At 28.0% G+C, this 12,106-nt stretch overlaps 1 protein-coding gene across 1 annotated transcript; it reads left to right on the top strand.

Annotated features, from left to right (window-relative positions):
* Positions 1 to 5,940: 5,940 nt before the first annotated feature.
* LOC136080648 (inhibin beta B chain-like) lies at positions 5,941 to 10,918 on the top strand. Its single transcript, XM_065797574.1, has 2 exons — positions 5,941 to 6,267; positions 10,079 to 10,918. Exons 1-2 carry the CDS (start codon positions 6,009 to 6,011, stop codon positions 10,723 to 10,725), a joined length of 906 nt encoding a protein of 301 aa, XP_065653646.1. The 5' UTR covers positions 5,941 to 6,008; the 3' UTR covers positions 10,726 to 10,918.
* Positions 10,919 to 12,106: the final 1,188 nt, after the last annotated feature.

The following is a 12,106-nucleotide window of genomic DNA, read 5'->3' as shown; positions in this document are numbered from 1 at the left end:
ATGATTTTCAGAAGCAAACACGTTACAGCACTGGCGAGATCATTTCCTTCACAGCCAGCCCTAGCTTCATGCCAAAGGATGCAATAACCTTTTTTGTTAAGCAAACAATGACCAATAAAGTTATAACTTAAAAGTTTTTGATTGTAATAAAAGTTTCCAACAATAAATAGAAATCATTTTAATGACTGACAATGTGAAACTTGTTTAGTTTTTGTAAATGAGATTTAAACTTTAGTCGGGAAATAAAAATGCACATTAAAAAAATAACATAAGTTTTAAATTCTATTACTTTAACATAATATACACTATTTTTTATGAAAAAAAAAAGGATTTAGTTGTAGTTGAATTCGACAGAACTGGGTGTATGAACTGGGCGTATAAACAGGGCGTATGAACTGGGCGTATTCTGTCCATGAACAGAGTTAGTCATGCTATCTCATACTCGGTTGCATAGAAGATGATGCGCTGCGGTAATTAAAATAGTAGTTGATCAGTCGACACTGTCTCATTTAAGCAGTTGATAAAGAAAGCACTGACAACTTTGTGAGGTTGTGCGTTACATGGTTGAGAAACTTGGTTGTTAAAGAAGTTGAAGCGAACGAGACATTTGTTGTCGATTTCACAATAAAAGCGCCTCTTTTTTAACTAGTATTTGACTGTTGAAGCAAAGTAAAAAACCATTGCATTGCATTTTTTTTCAAATAGCCACCCTGCCTCTACCAGGACCCGGCCAGTTATCAGATATTTGAGTTTTGCATCTTTGCTGCACTCAATATGTGTGATTCGAAGGACTGTGGATCAATGGAGACCTTAAACAATTCCCTTGAAGCTAAGTTAAAATAATTTCAGTTATTGATCAGAGTCAGAATGAGGAACTTTATGCAACAGAAAAGAATGTGATGTTAAACCTGAATTGGTAATAAATAATGTTAACCCCTATTTGTGGCCATTTGCTGTCAAAAAAGAAAAGTTTCTTCATTAGAAATGTATTAAATAATAAATTTTTTATAAAAAGCTTTTAAAATAACAATTTGGTCAAGCGTGTAACGTCAATCTGTGTTAAGATAAACTTACTAGGGATTACTTTTTATTTTTATGGAACAATTAGCGTAACCTTTTGTATTATACCAACACTTTAACTGATATAATTGTATCCGTGGTATTATGTGGTATTTTTATCATATAAATAATTTTGGAAAAATACCTCTTATAAATGAGAAGCATTTTTCTGAAAAGTAAGCATCGATAACTTTTTAATTTCTAAAACAGTTGTGTAGCCAAAAAGAGTCAACACCGGTAAAATCTAAAAGTGTTTTTAATTTATATATCTAAAACAGTTGTGTAGCCAAAAAGAGTCAACACCAGTAAAATCTAAAAGTGTTTTTAATTTATATATCTAAAACAGTTGTGTAGCCAAAAAGAGTCAACACCGGTAAAATCTAAAAGTGTTTTTAATTTATATATCTAAAACAGTTGTGTAGCCAAAAAGAGTCAACACCGGTAAAATCTAAAAGTGTTTTTAATTTATATATCTAAAACAGTTGTGTAGCCAAAAAAAGTCAACACCAGTAAAATCTAAAAGTGTTTTTAATTTATATATCTAAAACAGTTGTGTAGCCAAAAAGAGTCAACACCGGTAAAATCTAAAAGTGTTTTTAAAAATATATGATATCTGAAAGAACTAGGTCTTTTTCATAAAAATAATTGTACCTCAATATTTGGATTAGTAATTCCCTGCACATTTCCCTGATTAAATATAACAATTTTTTCCTTAATACATTTAATCTACTATCTTGCATCTGATTTTGCCCGTCTTGTCATTTTTAAATCCACTTTTGCATTCATTTATTTAATTGTTTATTTGTTCCAATCAATCGAAAAATGCAAACAATCGTTTGCATTTTTTGCTAAAGCCATAATGAGCCATTGATTCACTGTTTGTATCAGATAATCCAAGTACTTCTAAACTACACATTTGCTTGAACACAACCAGTATTCAATAAGAAAAATTTTAATACCAGAAATTAAATCTATTTGTCTTTTCAGAAAGAGTCTAACTCAACCAGGGCCGTCCCAAAGAAGTTTCTCATAGGTACTAGGGAGGGTATTTATATGTTTTTTGCCTAATAGAGATAAAAAAAAAAAGGTCCTCGATATTTGACATTTGCCAACTAAACTTCAAAACTTGCCAACTGAAATGCCAAATGCGTCAACTCAAATACATATATAACAGCTTTAGGGGGAGGGGGACACCCCCTTCACCACCGTTCGGGACGGCCCTGAACCCAACACAATTAGTTCAGCTCGGTTAAAAAACAGCAGCACCCAGCATTATGTAAATTGGTTGCAATTTATTGCCCACTTTATCATTACTTATTTTTAGTTTCCTCAGATGATGATTGATTACCACACTCATTAGATACAATTGGATGATGATTGATCATCCAATTGTATCTAATGAGTGTGGTTAAATAAATATGTTGCCACTGGGCTTTCGTTCAACGAGTTTTGGTAAATAGTTAAGTTTGCTGATTCTTGATATGTTTGAGTTGTCAACTTCTACCAATAAAAAATTCCAAAATGGTACCCAGTTCTTATAGTCGCTATTAACTTTTTTCATTGTACTTTTGAAATTTAATGAATTTATAAGTAGCTTTGTTTTTTTTTCTAAAAGATTTACGCAATTTTTCTTTGATTTTAGTTTCCTTTAAGTGTCATTTGCTTTCGTTTGGAAGTTTGGAAGTTTTTTTACCATGAAGCTTTTTACGCTTCTTTTTTAAATCGTTAACTGCCGCTCCAGAACTTGTTTATCAAATTCAAACTTTTTGATGCATTAGTTTTTGTTTATCGAGCCTTTTTTTTCGCCATTTTATTTTTAAACTCAATTGGTGCTTCAACTTTCATTATTGATTTGGTTGAAAGCCATTCAAATACCAAACCAATGTATCTCTGACTTCAAGCATTTTTCTGGTTAGCTCATTATTCGCCATTTCAAATTTGGTTAATAAAATTAGTTATTTTGTCTAATGGTAATATTATTCTTGATTTATCTATATTCGTTGTATGGCATTCTATGCTTTTAATGTTTAGCTTTATAAAGATAATTGGTGTTGAGGTTTATACTCCACCGGCTTATTGTCATATAGAGACCACATACCAAAGTCTGCAAAGACAAGTTCAACTCACTAAAGAGCATCATATACCACTTTGTCGGACTAAAAGTAAGTGAGTTTAAGGAAGAACAGAAGTAAATAAGAGTAAAAGTCAGAAATAGTCGAGTTAAAAAAATAACATAAAAAAAAAGCGAACAGACATTGCATTAGATGATAGAATGCGTAAGTAAGAAATGAAGAAAGCTAAAAAGAAACGACTAATAATATTATAGTTTTATAACTTTATTTAATATCTGGTAATTGTTCTTAGATCATTTTTGTTTATTTGAAAATTCTGTTTATCCTGGTCGTTAATTTTAAGTGTTAAATTGTCATAACTTTATAATAAGTTTCATTAGTTATACTTAACTCTTTATTTTTGTATTTTTTTCTGACTGTTAATAAAATCTATTTACAAATATAAACTCTTCATATATATCAGTTACGGTTTACATGATTTTGTGGCAGGGATAGAGAGGGGAGGGGGTAGCAAGTTTATACCAAAACTGGTCAGCGTAATTTAAAATAAAAATCCTAGTTTTCTTTACCGGTTGTTCTCACTTACTCTCTCTCTCTCTCTCTCTCTCTCTCTCTCTCTCTCTCTCTATATATATATATATATATATATATATATATATATATATATATATATATAATAGAATATTATATTTAAAAAATATAACATTCTAAATATAACATTAAATATTTTCTAAATATAACATTCTAATATTATATTGCTTTTATTCATAGTTAATTAAGCTGTAAATATGCGTGGACATTTTTACAGTCAGCTGTATAACTACAAACAATACTTATTGTTGTAGTACGTAAGAGTGGTATTTTACAAGTTCAATTTATTAATATATTAAACAATATTACTATACAAATATGCGATAAACACAAAGAAGATTGTAGATCACAGCTAAAGTTGATCGAGTCCGTTGTTGTTTGATAGGTTACTCAAAGAGAGCGAGGCTTCGATAGACTCGCTATTTATGAAAATTCCCAAGGTGGACATTAACAGTTATATACAATCAGCCAATCCAAACGATTTACGTTTATTACAATTTGATTAGCGCAACACTAATACTAATTGTACAAAAAGTTCTACAGTAAACAAAACATAAGTAATGTTTCTTGCAACCATTTCTACGTGTACTTTGAAATTTCTTTGTATAAAATCATCTTACTCTAGGTTGAGATAATCATGTATAAAACAAGGCGTTGTTTGGTATTGATTGGTATTGTCGATTAGACAATTTTAGTTTTATTTTAGTGAAATTCACCATGAGTAGTCTACAAAGTTATAAGAAAGCAGCTTAAGTTAGACATTAATTTTTAATCCAACTTTGAATCAACCGTTTCAAAGTTTGATTTAATATTAACTTCTTACTCAATTAAACATTGTGAGTCTTATTTGTATTAGACACAAATAGCTACATAATACACTAGAGCAGCTTAAAAATGTTAAACTTAAAAAAAGCTTAAAATTGATTATCATTATGTGTGGATTTCAAAATATTCGATTTAAATGTTTCTCATAAAAATGTATTAAAATTGATAATCATTATGTGTGGATTTTAAAATATTCGATTTAAATGTTTCTCATAAAGTTTAATCAAGTAAAAGTACATTCAATTATAACAATGAAACTCGTGGTTTTTTTTTATTCATGAAACTTTGTCTATATATTACGATTATATTTTTTTTAATCATGACATTTTGTCTATATATAAATTAGGATTTATAAATACGTAAACGTATTTGTAAAATACGTTTTAAATAAAACTCGACGTTAATCCGATAATGGTTTTTTTTTTTGCTCTTGCATTAATTTTGTTACGGATATACTTTTAAAGAAAAAATCAACTAAACTGAAGTTCATTCAAAACCAAATAACTACACGGCGCTTTTTTATATGCTTGTACATTATAACTTCACCCTAAATTTTAGTCTATTTCTCATTTAATAAGTGAGGAAGTGAAGCTATATAAGATAAATGAGGTTGTATAAGATATATGAGGCTATATGAGGAGTCTATTTGCAAAACGCGTTTACGATAAACCATTTTTCAATTAAGTTAATATTTAAAAAGATGATAGATTTCAGAATATATAATGTGGAAATGAAATTAACTCAAATTTTATTTTTTGTGACTTAACGCGTTTTGCAGATAGGCTCCTCATATGTGTATAATGTAACTATACAACTTTATTAATGATTACTCAAATTATGAATATTTTCAATTTGTCGTAACAAAATTAAGATCTTATCAACCTTCACAATTTTAAAAATTATATTTATACTGTAACATACAAGAACTAGCTTAATGTTTTTTTAACTAATTTTTTTTTTTGTATCATTTACCGCAAAGACTTCGAACAGTAACTGTATAAAAATTAATTGCAATAAATTTTTTTTTAATTTTATCAAGAGAATAATAAGTATCAGTTTTATAATGTTGATAAAAGACTAAGACTTTGACTAAGCGTCAATAATTATTTCATAGGCACTGTAAGTTTTGTTTGAAAAGTTGTTAGAGACGCCATAAAAGGCGTCTCCAACGACAAACTAACTTCTAACGACAATAAAAGTTAAAAAAAAAAAATTCAGTTACTCTCAAATTACTTAAAATTGTTTGAAGGGCAAGGGGGGCCTCTACTATGGTGCTTTTAAATGTCAAAAAAAAAACTTAAAATAATAAATCAAACTGACATTAAGGCTGGAACTTTCATAATATTTAATATTTATTTAAGGTTTATTTTAAAAATTCTATAAACAATAGAAACAGTTAATTAAAATATCTTCTTTTAAACAGCCTCTTTTTTTGCATCTATCTGAGCTCTTTTTAAAATTATGGTTGCAGCATTTTTTCAAATTTGTGTACTATTAACAGTGACTGTAATTAAAAATTGGGTCCAAGCAGCTAATCAATTTGAAGAAAAATGGGAAGAACAGTATAGAAAAGAAATTGGATCTTTAATTATGAATAAATTAGAAATGACAGAAAGTCTGATAAAAAAAAATTTTAGCAAATCTTTTTCGAAATCTTTCATAGATAGATTAACAGAAGAACAAGAAGAAAAGACTCAAATTATTATTACAGCAGAACAAGGTACTAATAAACTTTTATCAAAAATATTTAATGGCCTAACCCTAAAAAAGATTATTTCAGTATAAGTGGAGATTTTAGTATATTGTAGTCTGAACCTGCAACGGCATTGTAAAAGTTACTTTATTCATATGTTCCACTAACTTCTTAGACATTTCTCAAAGTTGTATCAAAAAAATCTTGAAAGTTATTTTTTGCCTATCAAATTTTTCAAACAAATAAATTAAAGCATATGAAGAAAAAACTTGATGAACGCAATACTATAAGCCTTGTTTCGATAAGCACGTTCTTACGTGGTATTTCATTCCTCTAAAAAGGTACTAACTTATAAAAATATCTTTTATTTTAAAAAAACTTTTGATATTTAGCAGGATGTTAATTTTGTAGATAACTCATCGTCTTTTAATAAAGATTGATTTTTCATTTATTACATTGGAAAATATGCACTCACACGCAAAAGCACATACAGACACATGCGCGCACACTCAAATTGAACTATTGTAAGAAAATTTACTTAAAGAAGCTTTTCAGTAAAAAAATTTCAGTAAAAATGTGAATGTTTTAGTAATATTAAATTTAACCAATAAAACTAAACGGCGTAAAAATCTTTTTTTTATGACAAGTTTATTTAGAGAGACTAAGCAGGAAAATGTGTTAATACTTTAAAAATAAAACCTAGACTGGACATAGCAGGAAAATGTATTAATACTTTAAAAATAAATACATAGATTGGAGACGAGTGTTTTGAAATGTTTGTAAAAAGATTAACTTTTGTTGAGCTTAAATATATATAATTCTTTTAAAGTTCGTTATTTGAAAAACTTTATCTACACAAATTCCAAACCTTTATAATAGAGAAATTCGGCTTTTTTTCCATTTTTTTTATACCCTAAAATTCTAAATTAAAAACTTGATAAGTAAACTGCGAATGAAAATAAGAAGCGTAATGTCATAAAAGTCACTAAATATACCACACTAAATTTTCTGCAACCTACTGTAATTTAGTTAGTTTAAACTTCTTCTTATTTTTTTAAAATACAAATAGCGTCATTTTTAAATTTGTAACTTTATACTTTTTTAACTCATTCCGTTATTTTTCTGTTTATAATAAAAAATAAGACAATTGGGTTGGACTATACGTCACCCTTGTAACTTTAGGCTTTTTTAACCCTTCCTTTTTTGCGTCGAGTTTTTGTAAACCAGCCTTAATAATATGCAAATATTTAACATTCATGTTAGATGCCGTCTGATTAAATTATAAGTAAAAACAATAACATTATTTTATGTATCAAGTTACGCACATGATTATGCGTATAAAATAATTAACCAGAATTATAATTAACATTGAGTACAGTAATATAATTAGTGAAACTGCTATTATCAAGTATTATTTCACGAATAAAGTAAAAATAAACTTTCAGTTTGTTTGAATAAAAACAAGTCCACATCCGTGAAAAGCACGAGGTACTTTTGGAGTGGTACACCTTATTTTGCCATACGCATTTGGGTATTGTTGGGCAAAGAAGCGATGAAGTTAGTCAAAAATTCGCGTTGCATTGACATATGATGGTATTGTATTTGTTATATTAGGCTAATCAGCAGCCGTGGTGCAGTGGTAAAAGTTCAAGCTGTGAACCTTGTGAATAAGCGTGAACTTTTTATTTCATGCTTCCTTCCTTTTTTGACGGTGCTCTGGTCTTAGGTCTTCTTGGAGCACATTAATAAAATAATTAAAAAAATATTACGTTTTTTCAATGTAAAGTTGTAGCCGTTACGTTGATCTAATATTATATTTAAATACAATTAAATTTTAATTAGTTAAATATAACTTCAAAATTACGTTTGTCTGATGTCAAGATTCGAAAAAAAATCACAGTAATTAAAGTTAGGAAAGAAAATACCAGTCAACTTTTGTTCGCCACCAGACACTTGTACGGGAGATAATAATAAAAATAATATTTTTTGGAGCTTCTTCACTTAAAAAGTTCATCAATAGAACTCAGTCAAGCAAAATATTTCTTGAATTTGAAGTAGCGAGCATGTAGAAATAAAAACCCTATCAATTAGAGAGGGGGTTGTTTAAATTTTAAATATCATCAATATTGAAATACGAATATCGGATAATTATGAATGAACAACAAACAAAAATATTTTTAAACTTTTAGATTTTATTAGAATTTTTACAAATACTAATAAAATCTAAAAGTAAAAAAATAAGTAATTTTAGTGGTTTCACTACATGACCAATAACTGTAAAATATGATCCAAGGAAACAATGTGGAAGCTGTATAAAAATACGCGACTTGACTTCAGCTTATGCCATACTTAAACGCATACTCCAGCTTACCATATTTAAACGCAGCTTACCATACTTAAACGCAGACTTCAGCTTATACCAAACTTAAACGCAACTCAATCATTTAGTGTAACATAATAAATGTCCTTTAACATAGTAAATAAATAACATAATAAATGTTTGTTTTTTTTATGTTTAAATATAGTTCAACTATAGATTTTTATATTGGTATCAATATCAGCTCAACTTTTAAAAAGCATACTCTTGCAAACTGGAAATAGTCAGTGCATAAGTAATCGCACCAAAAACTTGGTGTAGTTTGCTTATGCAGAACTGCGCGTTAAGCAAATTTTGCCTTAAAATATAACGGAAAAAACTTGAAAGTTAGCGAGATAAACTAGATAGTTTTATTATTTTTATCTGGTTTAAATTAAATGAATACCTATAAATGTATGGGTTTTTTCCTAAGAGCATCAAAAACTCTTATTTCACAACAGAATAAAGTCGACTGTACACATAAAGTCAACTGTATCTTTTAAAGAATATAAGAAGCATGGATGTTCTGCTTTAAACCGATATATTATTAAAACAATTATATTAGTAATTTATAAAATGTATGCAGCTTGTATTAATATATATTATTATTAAACATAATAATAATAAACTTTGCAGCTGTAGCAGCTGTATTGGAAATTTATACACAAATTCGGGTCGAATGGTTGTAGTACTAAGTCCTGCTTTTGTAAATAATGACTCACATCTCGAAACAACAGAAACTTCAGAAAAAAAACAATTTTTGAACAAGCGAAATAAAAAAAAAATCAAAAGTGTCACCGTGCAGAGAAAAAAAGAGTTCAACCAAACACGACATAACACATTTCATTTACAAAATGGTTTAAATGCAAGTTGTAATAAAAAATGAGAAATGAAAAAGAATAAACTCAAAAGTGTTGAACCCTGTTGTCCTTTGCGTACAAAACCTATTATCTGTCCGATATTGTATATAAGCTATATTGTAAAGCTATATTGCCTCTTTTCCCATATCTGTTGTCTCCACACCGTCAACAGATAAGGTAACAGATCTAAAATAACTTTCATAATGAATTATATATTATATAAAGCAAATTATAAGCAAACCTATACTACAAATGTTTTTGAAAGAAAAAAACAACAACAAAAAAAAAAGTAAATTGATTTTGTCAATTATCAAATCACGGTGCAGAAACCACTGTTAAATGTGTTTTAACTATTAATATAAAACAAATAATGGTCGTCAATTCATATAAAAAATGCAAAGTTAAAAAAGTTTCAACCTTAATATTCATAAAATATTAACCTAAAAGGCATAATTTTTGCTTTTAATAACAATAAAATAAGCTTTTATATATATTTTATTTATATTTTATATATACTTTTGTATATATATATATATATATATATATATATATATATATATATATATATATATACTGTTTTAATATAAAATTAATTTTTATTATAGTTTTTTTTTAACTTTAGAATGGAAGTCATCTGGTGAAATTAATATTCATTCAAAATACAACACAATTGAAGCAGATTCTGTAATCACATCGGCTATATTTTCTATTTATATTAAGTCTTTTACCATTGAAACAGATTTTATAATAATTATACTAAAAGAAAATAACAATATAATTTCAAGCAGACCAATATTAAAAAACTCTTTCGGCTGGATTGACTTTGATGTAACTTTAGCATTCCAAAAGTGGACTAGGTCAAGCAACAGTAGTCTAAGGTCTCTCTTTTTGTCTTGCAACACATGTGGTAACCGCCTGCAAATATCAACAGAAAAACAACATACTCCGTATTTGCATGTTAGTTTTTTTACAAAAAAAGGCTTACCACGTGAGCGACGAAAAACATGGACGTGTAATGAAAGCGTTAGCTGCTGCTCCCGTCCAGTTTATATCAGTTTTGAAGATATAAACTGGAGATGGGTGCTATCTCCCAAAGGTTTTTGGACTAATAAATGTATGGGAAAGTGCGATAAAGAGAATCCTGATAAATCTACCTGTTGTGCTCCGTTAACACTTGGTTCAATTACAATGTACTATCACAACGGTGACTACCTTGTATATGGCAAAAAACTGGAAAATATTGTTATAAAAGACTGTGGTTGCCAATAAAAAATTAAGTTATACAGTCAGAAAATAAAAGTATTCGCTTGTTTTAATATTATTTTAGAGCTTTTGTCAGACTATTGAATCATTTCAGAACAAATACTAATCAAGTACGTAATATTTTATAGTAATTAACTGGCATTTTGAATGTTAAAAAAAAATATTGATAATAAATAAATGGAAAGAGAAAAAACAAAAATTAGGTATTTTTCTTTAATTTTGTGTTCTAGTCTTTAAACTGTTTTTGTGTATTTTTTAGGATAAATAAGTTGAATGTGTTTCCACACTAAATTTAGTTGCTTTAATATTTAAATAACCTCAAAAAACAATTAAAAATTCCGTCAAAATTGTTTTTGTTTTTCATGCATAAGAGTCATATTTGACCATTAAATGATTTTAAATCAACCAAACAAAGAAATACTTCATAAGGTAAGCCACTTCTACCTTAGCTGTGTTTTTTTACAAAACAACTTTAAACTATCTTAAATTAGCTTAAAGTTTTTTTGAAGAAGTTCTTTGGTATTTTGAATAACTATTTTTATATACTTGTATTCGAATATCAATGACTTTTTAAATTTCAGTTTATAGATAAACTAAAATTTAAAAAGTTTATATTTGTCTAAATTATAAGACATAAAATAAGAGATTAAATCTTGGATGATTTGGATGAAAACTGGAAGGTATCTAAGTTTATCTAAAAATTGCATCCCAGACCAGTTCCATTTTGATTAGTTTACTGCTATTGCGAGGTATATTTCACCAAATGATGGGCTTATTTAACGTTTTTTAACATTTTAACATCCTTATTTAACATTTTCTAACTTTTCTAGAGAAGGGTACCTAGATAATAGATAACTAGACTAGGTATCTAGAGAAAGTATAGCCAAAATAGTGTACATATACCTTACAAATGAGTTAAAAATAGATTTTATTAAGTGTCGAGGTAAGTTACATAAAAATGCTGCCAATATGTGTGTCAAAGCCAAAAAATACTGAAAATGTGGACATTAATCTTGTATTAGAAGTAATGCATTTTCATCAATATGTTAGACAGTCAAGCTCAAGAAACATAATAATCTATAGGATAATATTTTACGATCATGTCCAATCAACATTCTCTAATGTTGAAGCAATTTTGAGATTGATTATTAGTATTATGGTCTGGTGATCTTTTTTTAGCTTTAGATAATAAAAAATGAATTTCAAACAAACAACTTAAGGTAAATTACCTTAGTTACCTCTTTTACCTCAGTTACATTATTTACCTCAGTTAATTCAATTACCTCAATCTTATGCGCATAGAAAGTGACAAAGTTTGCAGTTTATTATTTAATGATGACATCATTGACAAAACCATCTTGCGATTGCTCTGGCAATCGCAAGATGG

The sequence above is a fragment of the Hydra vulgaris genome, chromosome 05, assembly GCF_038396675.1.
Source record: "Hydra vulgaris chromosome 05, alternate assembly HydraT2T_AEP".
NCBI lineage: Eukaryota > Metazoa > Cnidaria > Hydrozoa > Anthoathecata > Hydridae > Hydra > Hydra vulgaris.
The sequence above is the reverse complement of the archived record's forward strand: the minus strand, read 5'-3'. Positions and strand labels throughout refer to the sequence as shown.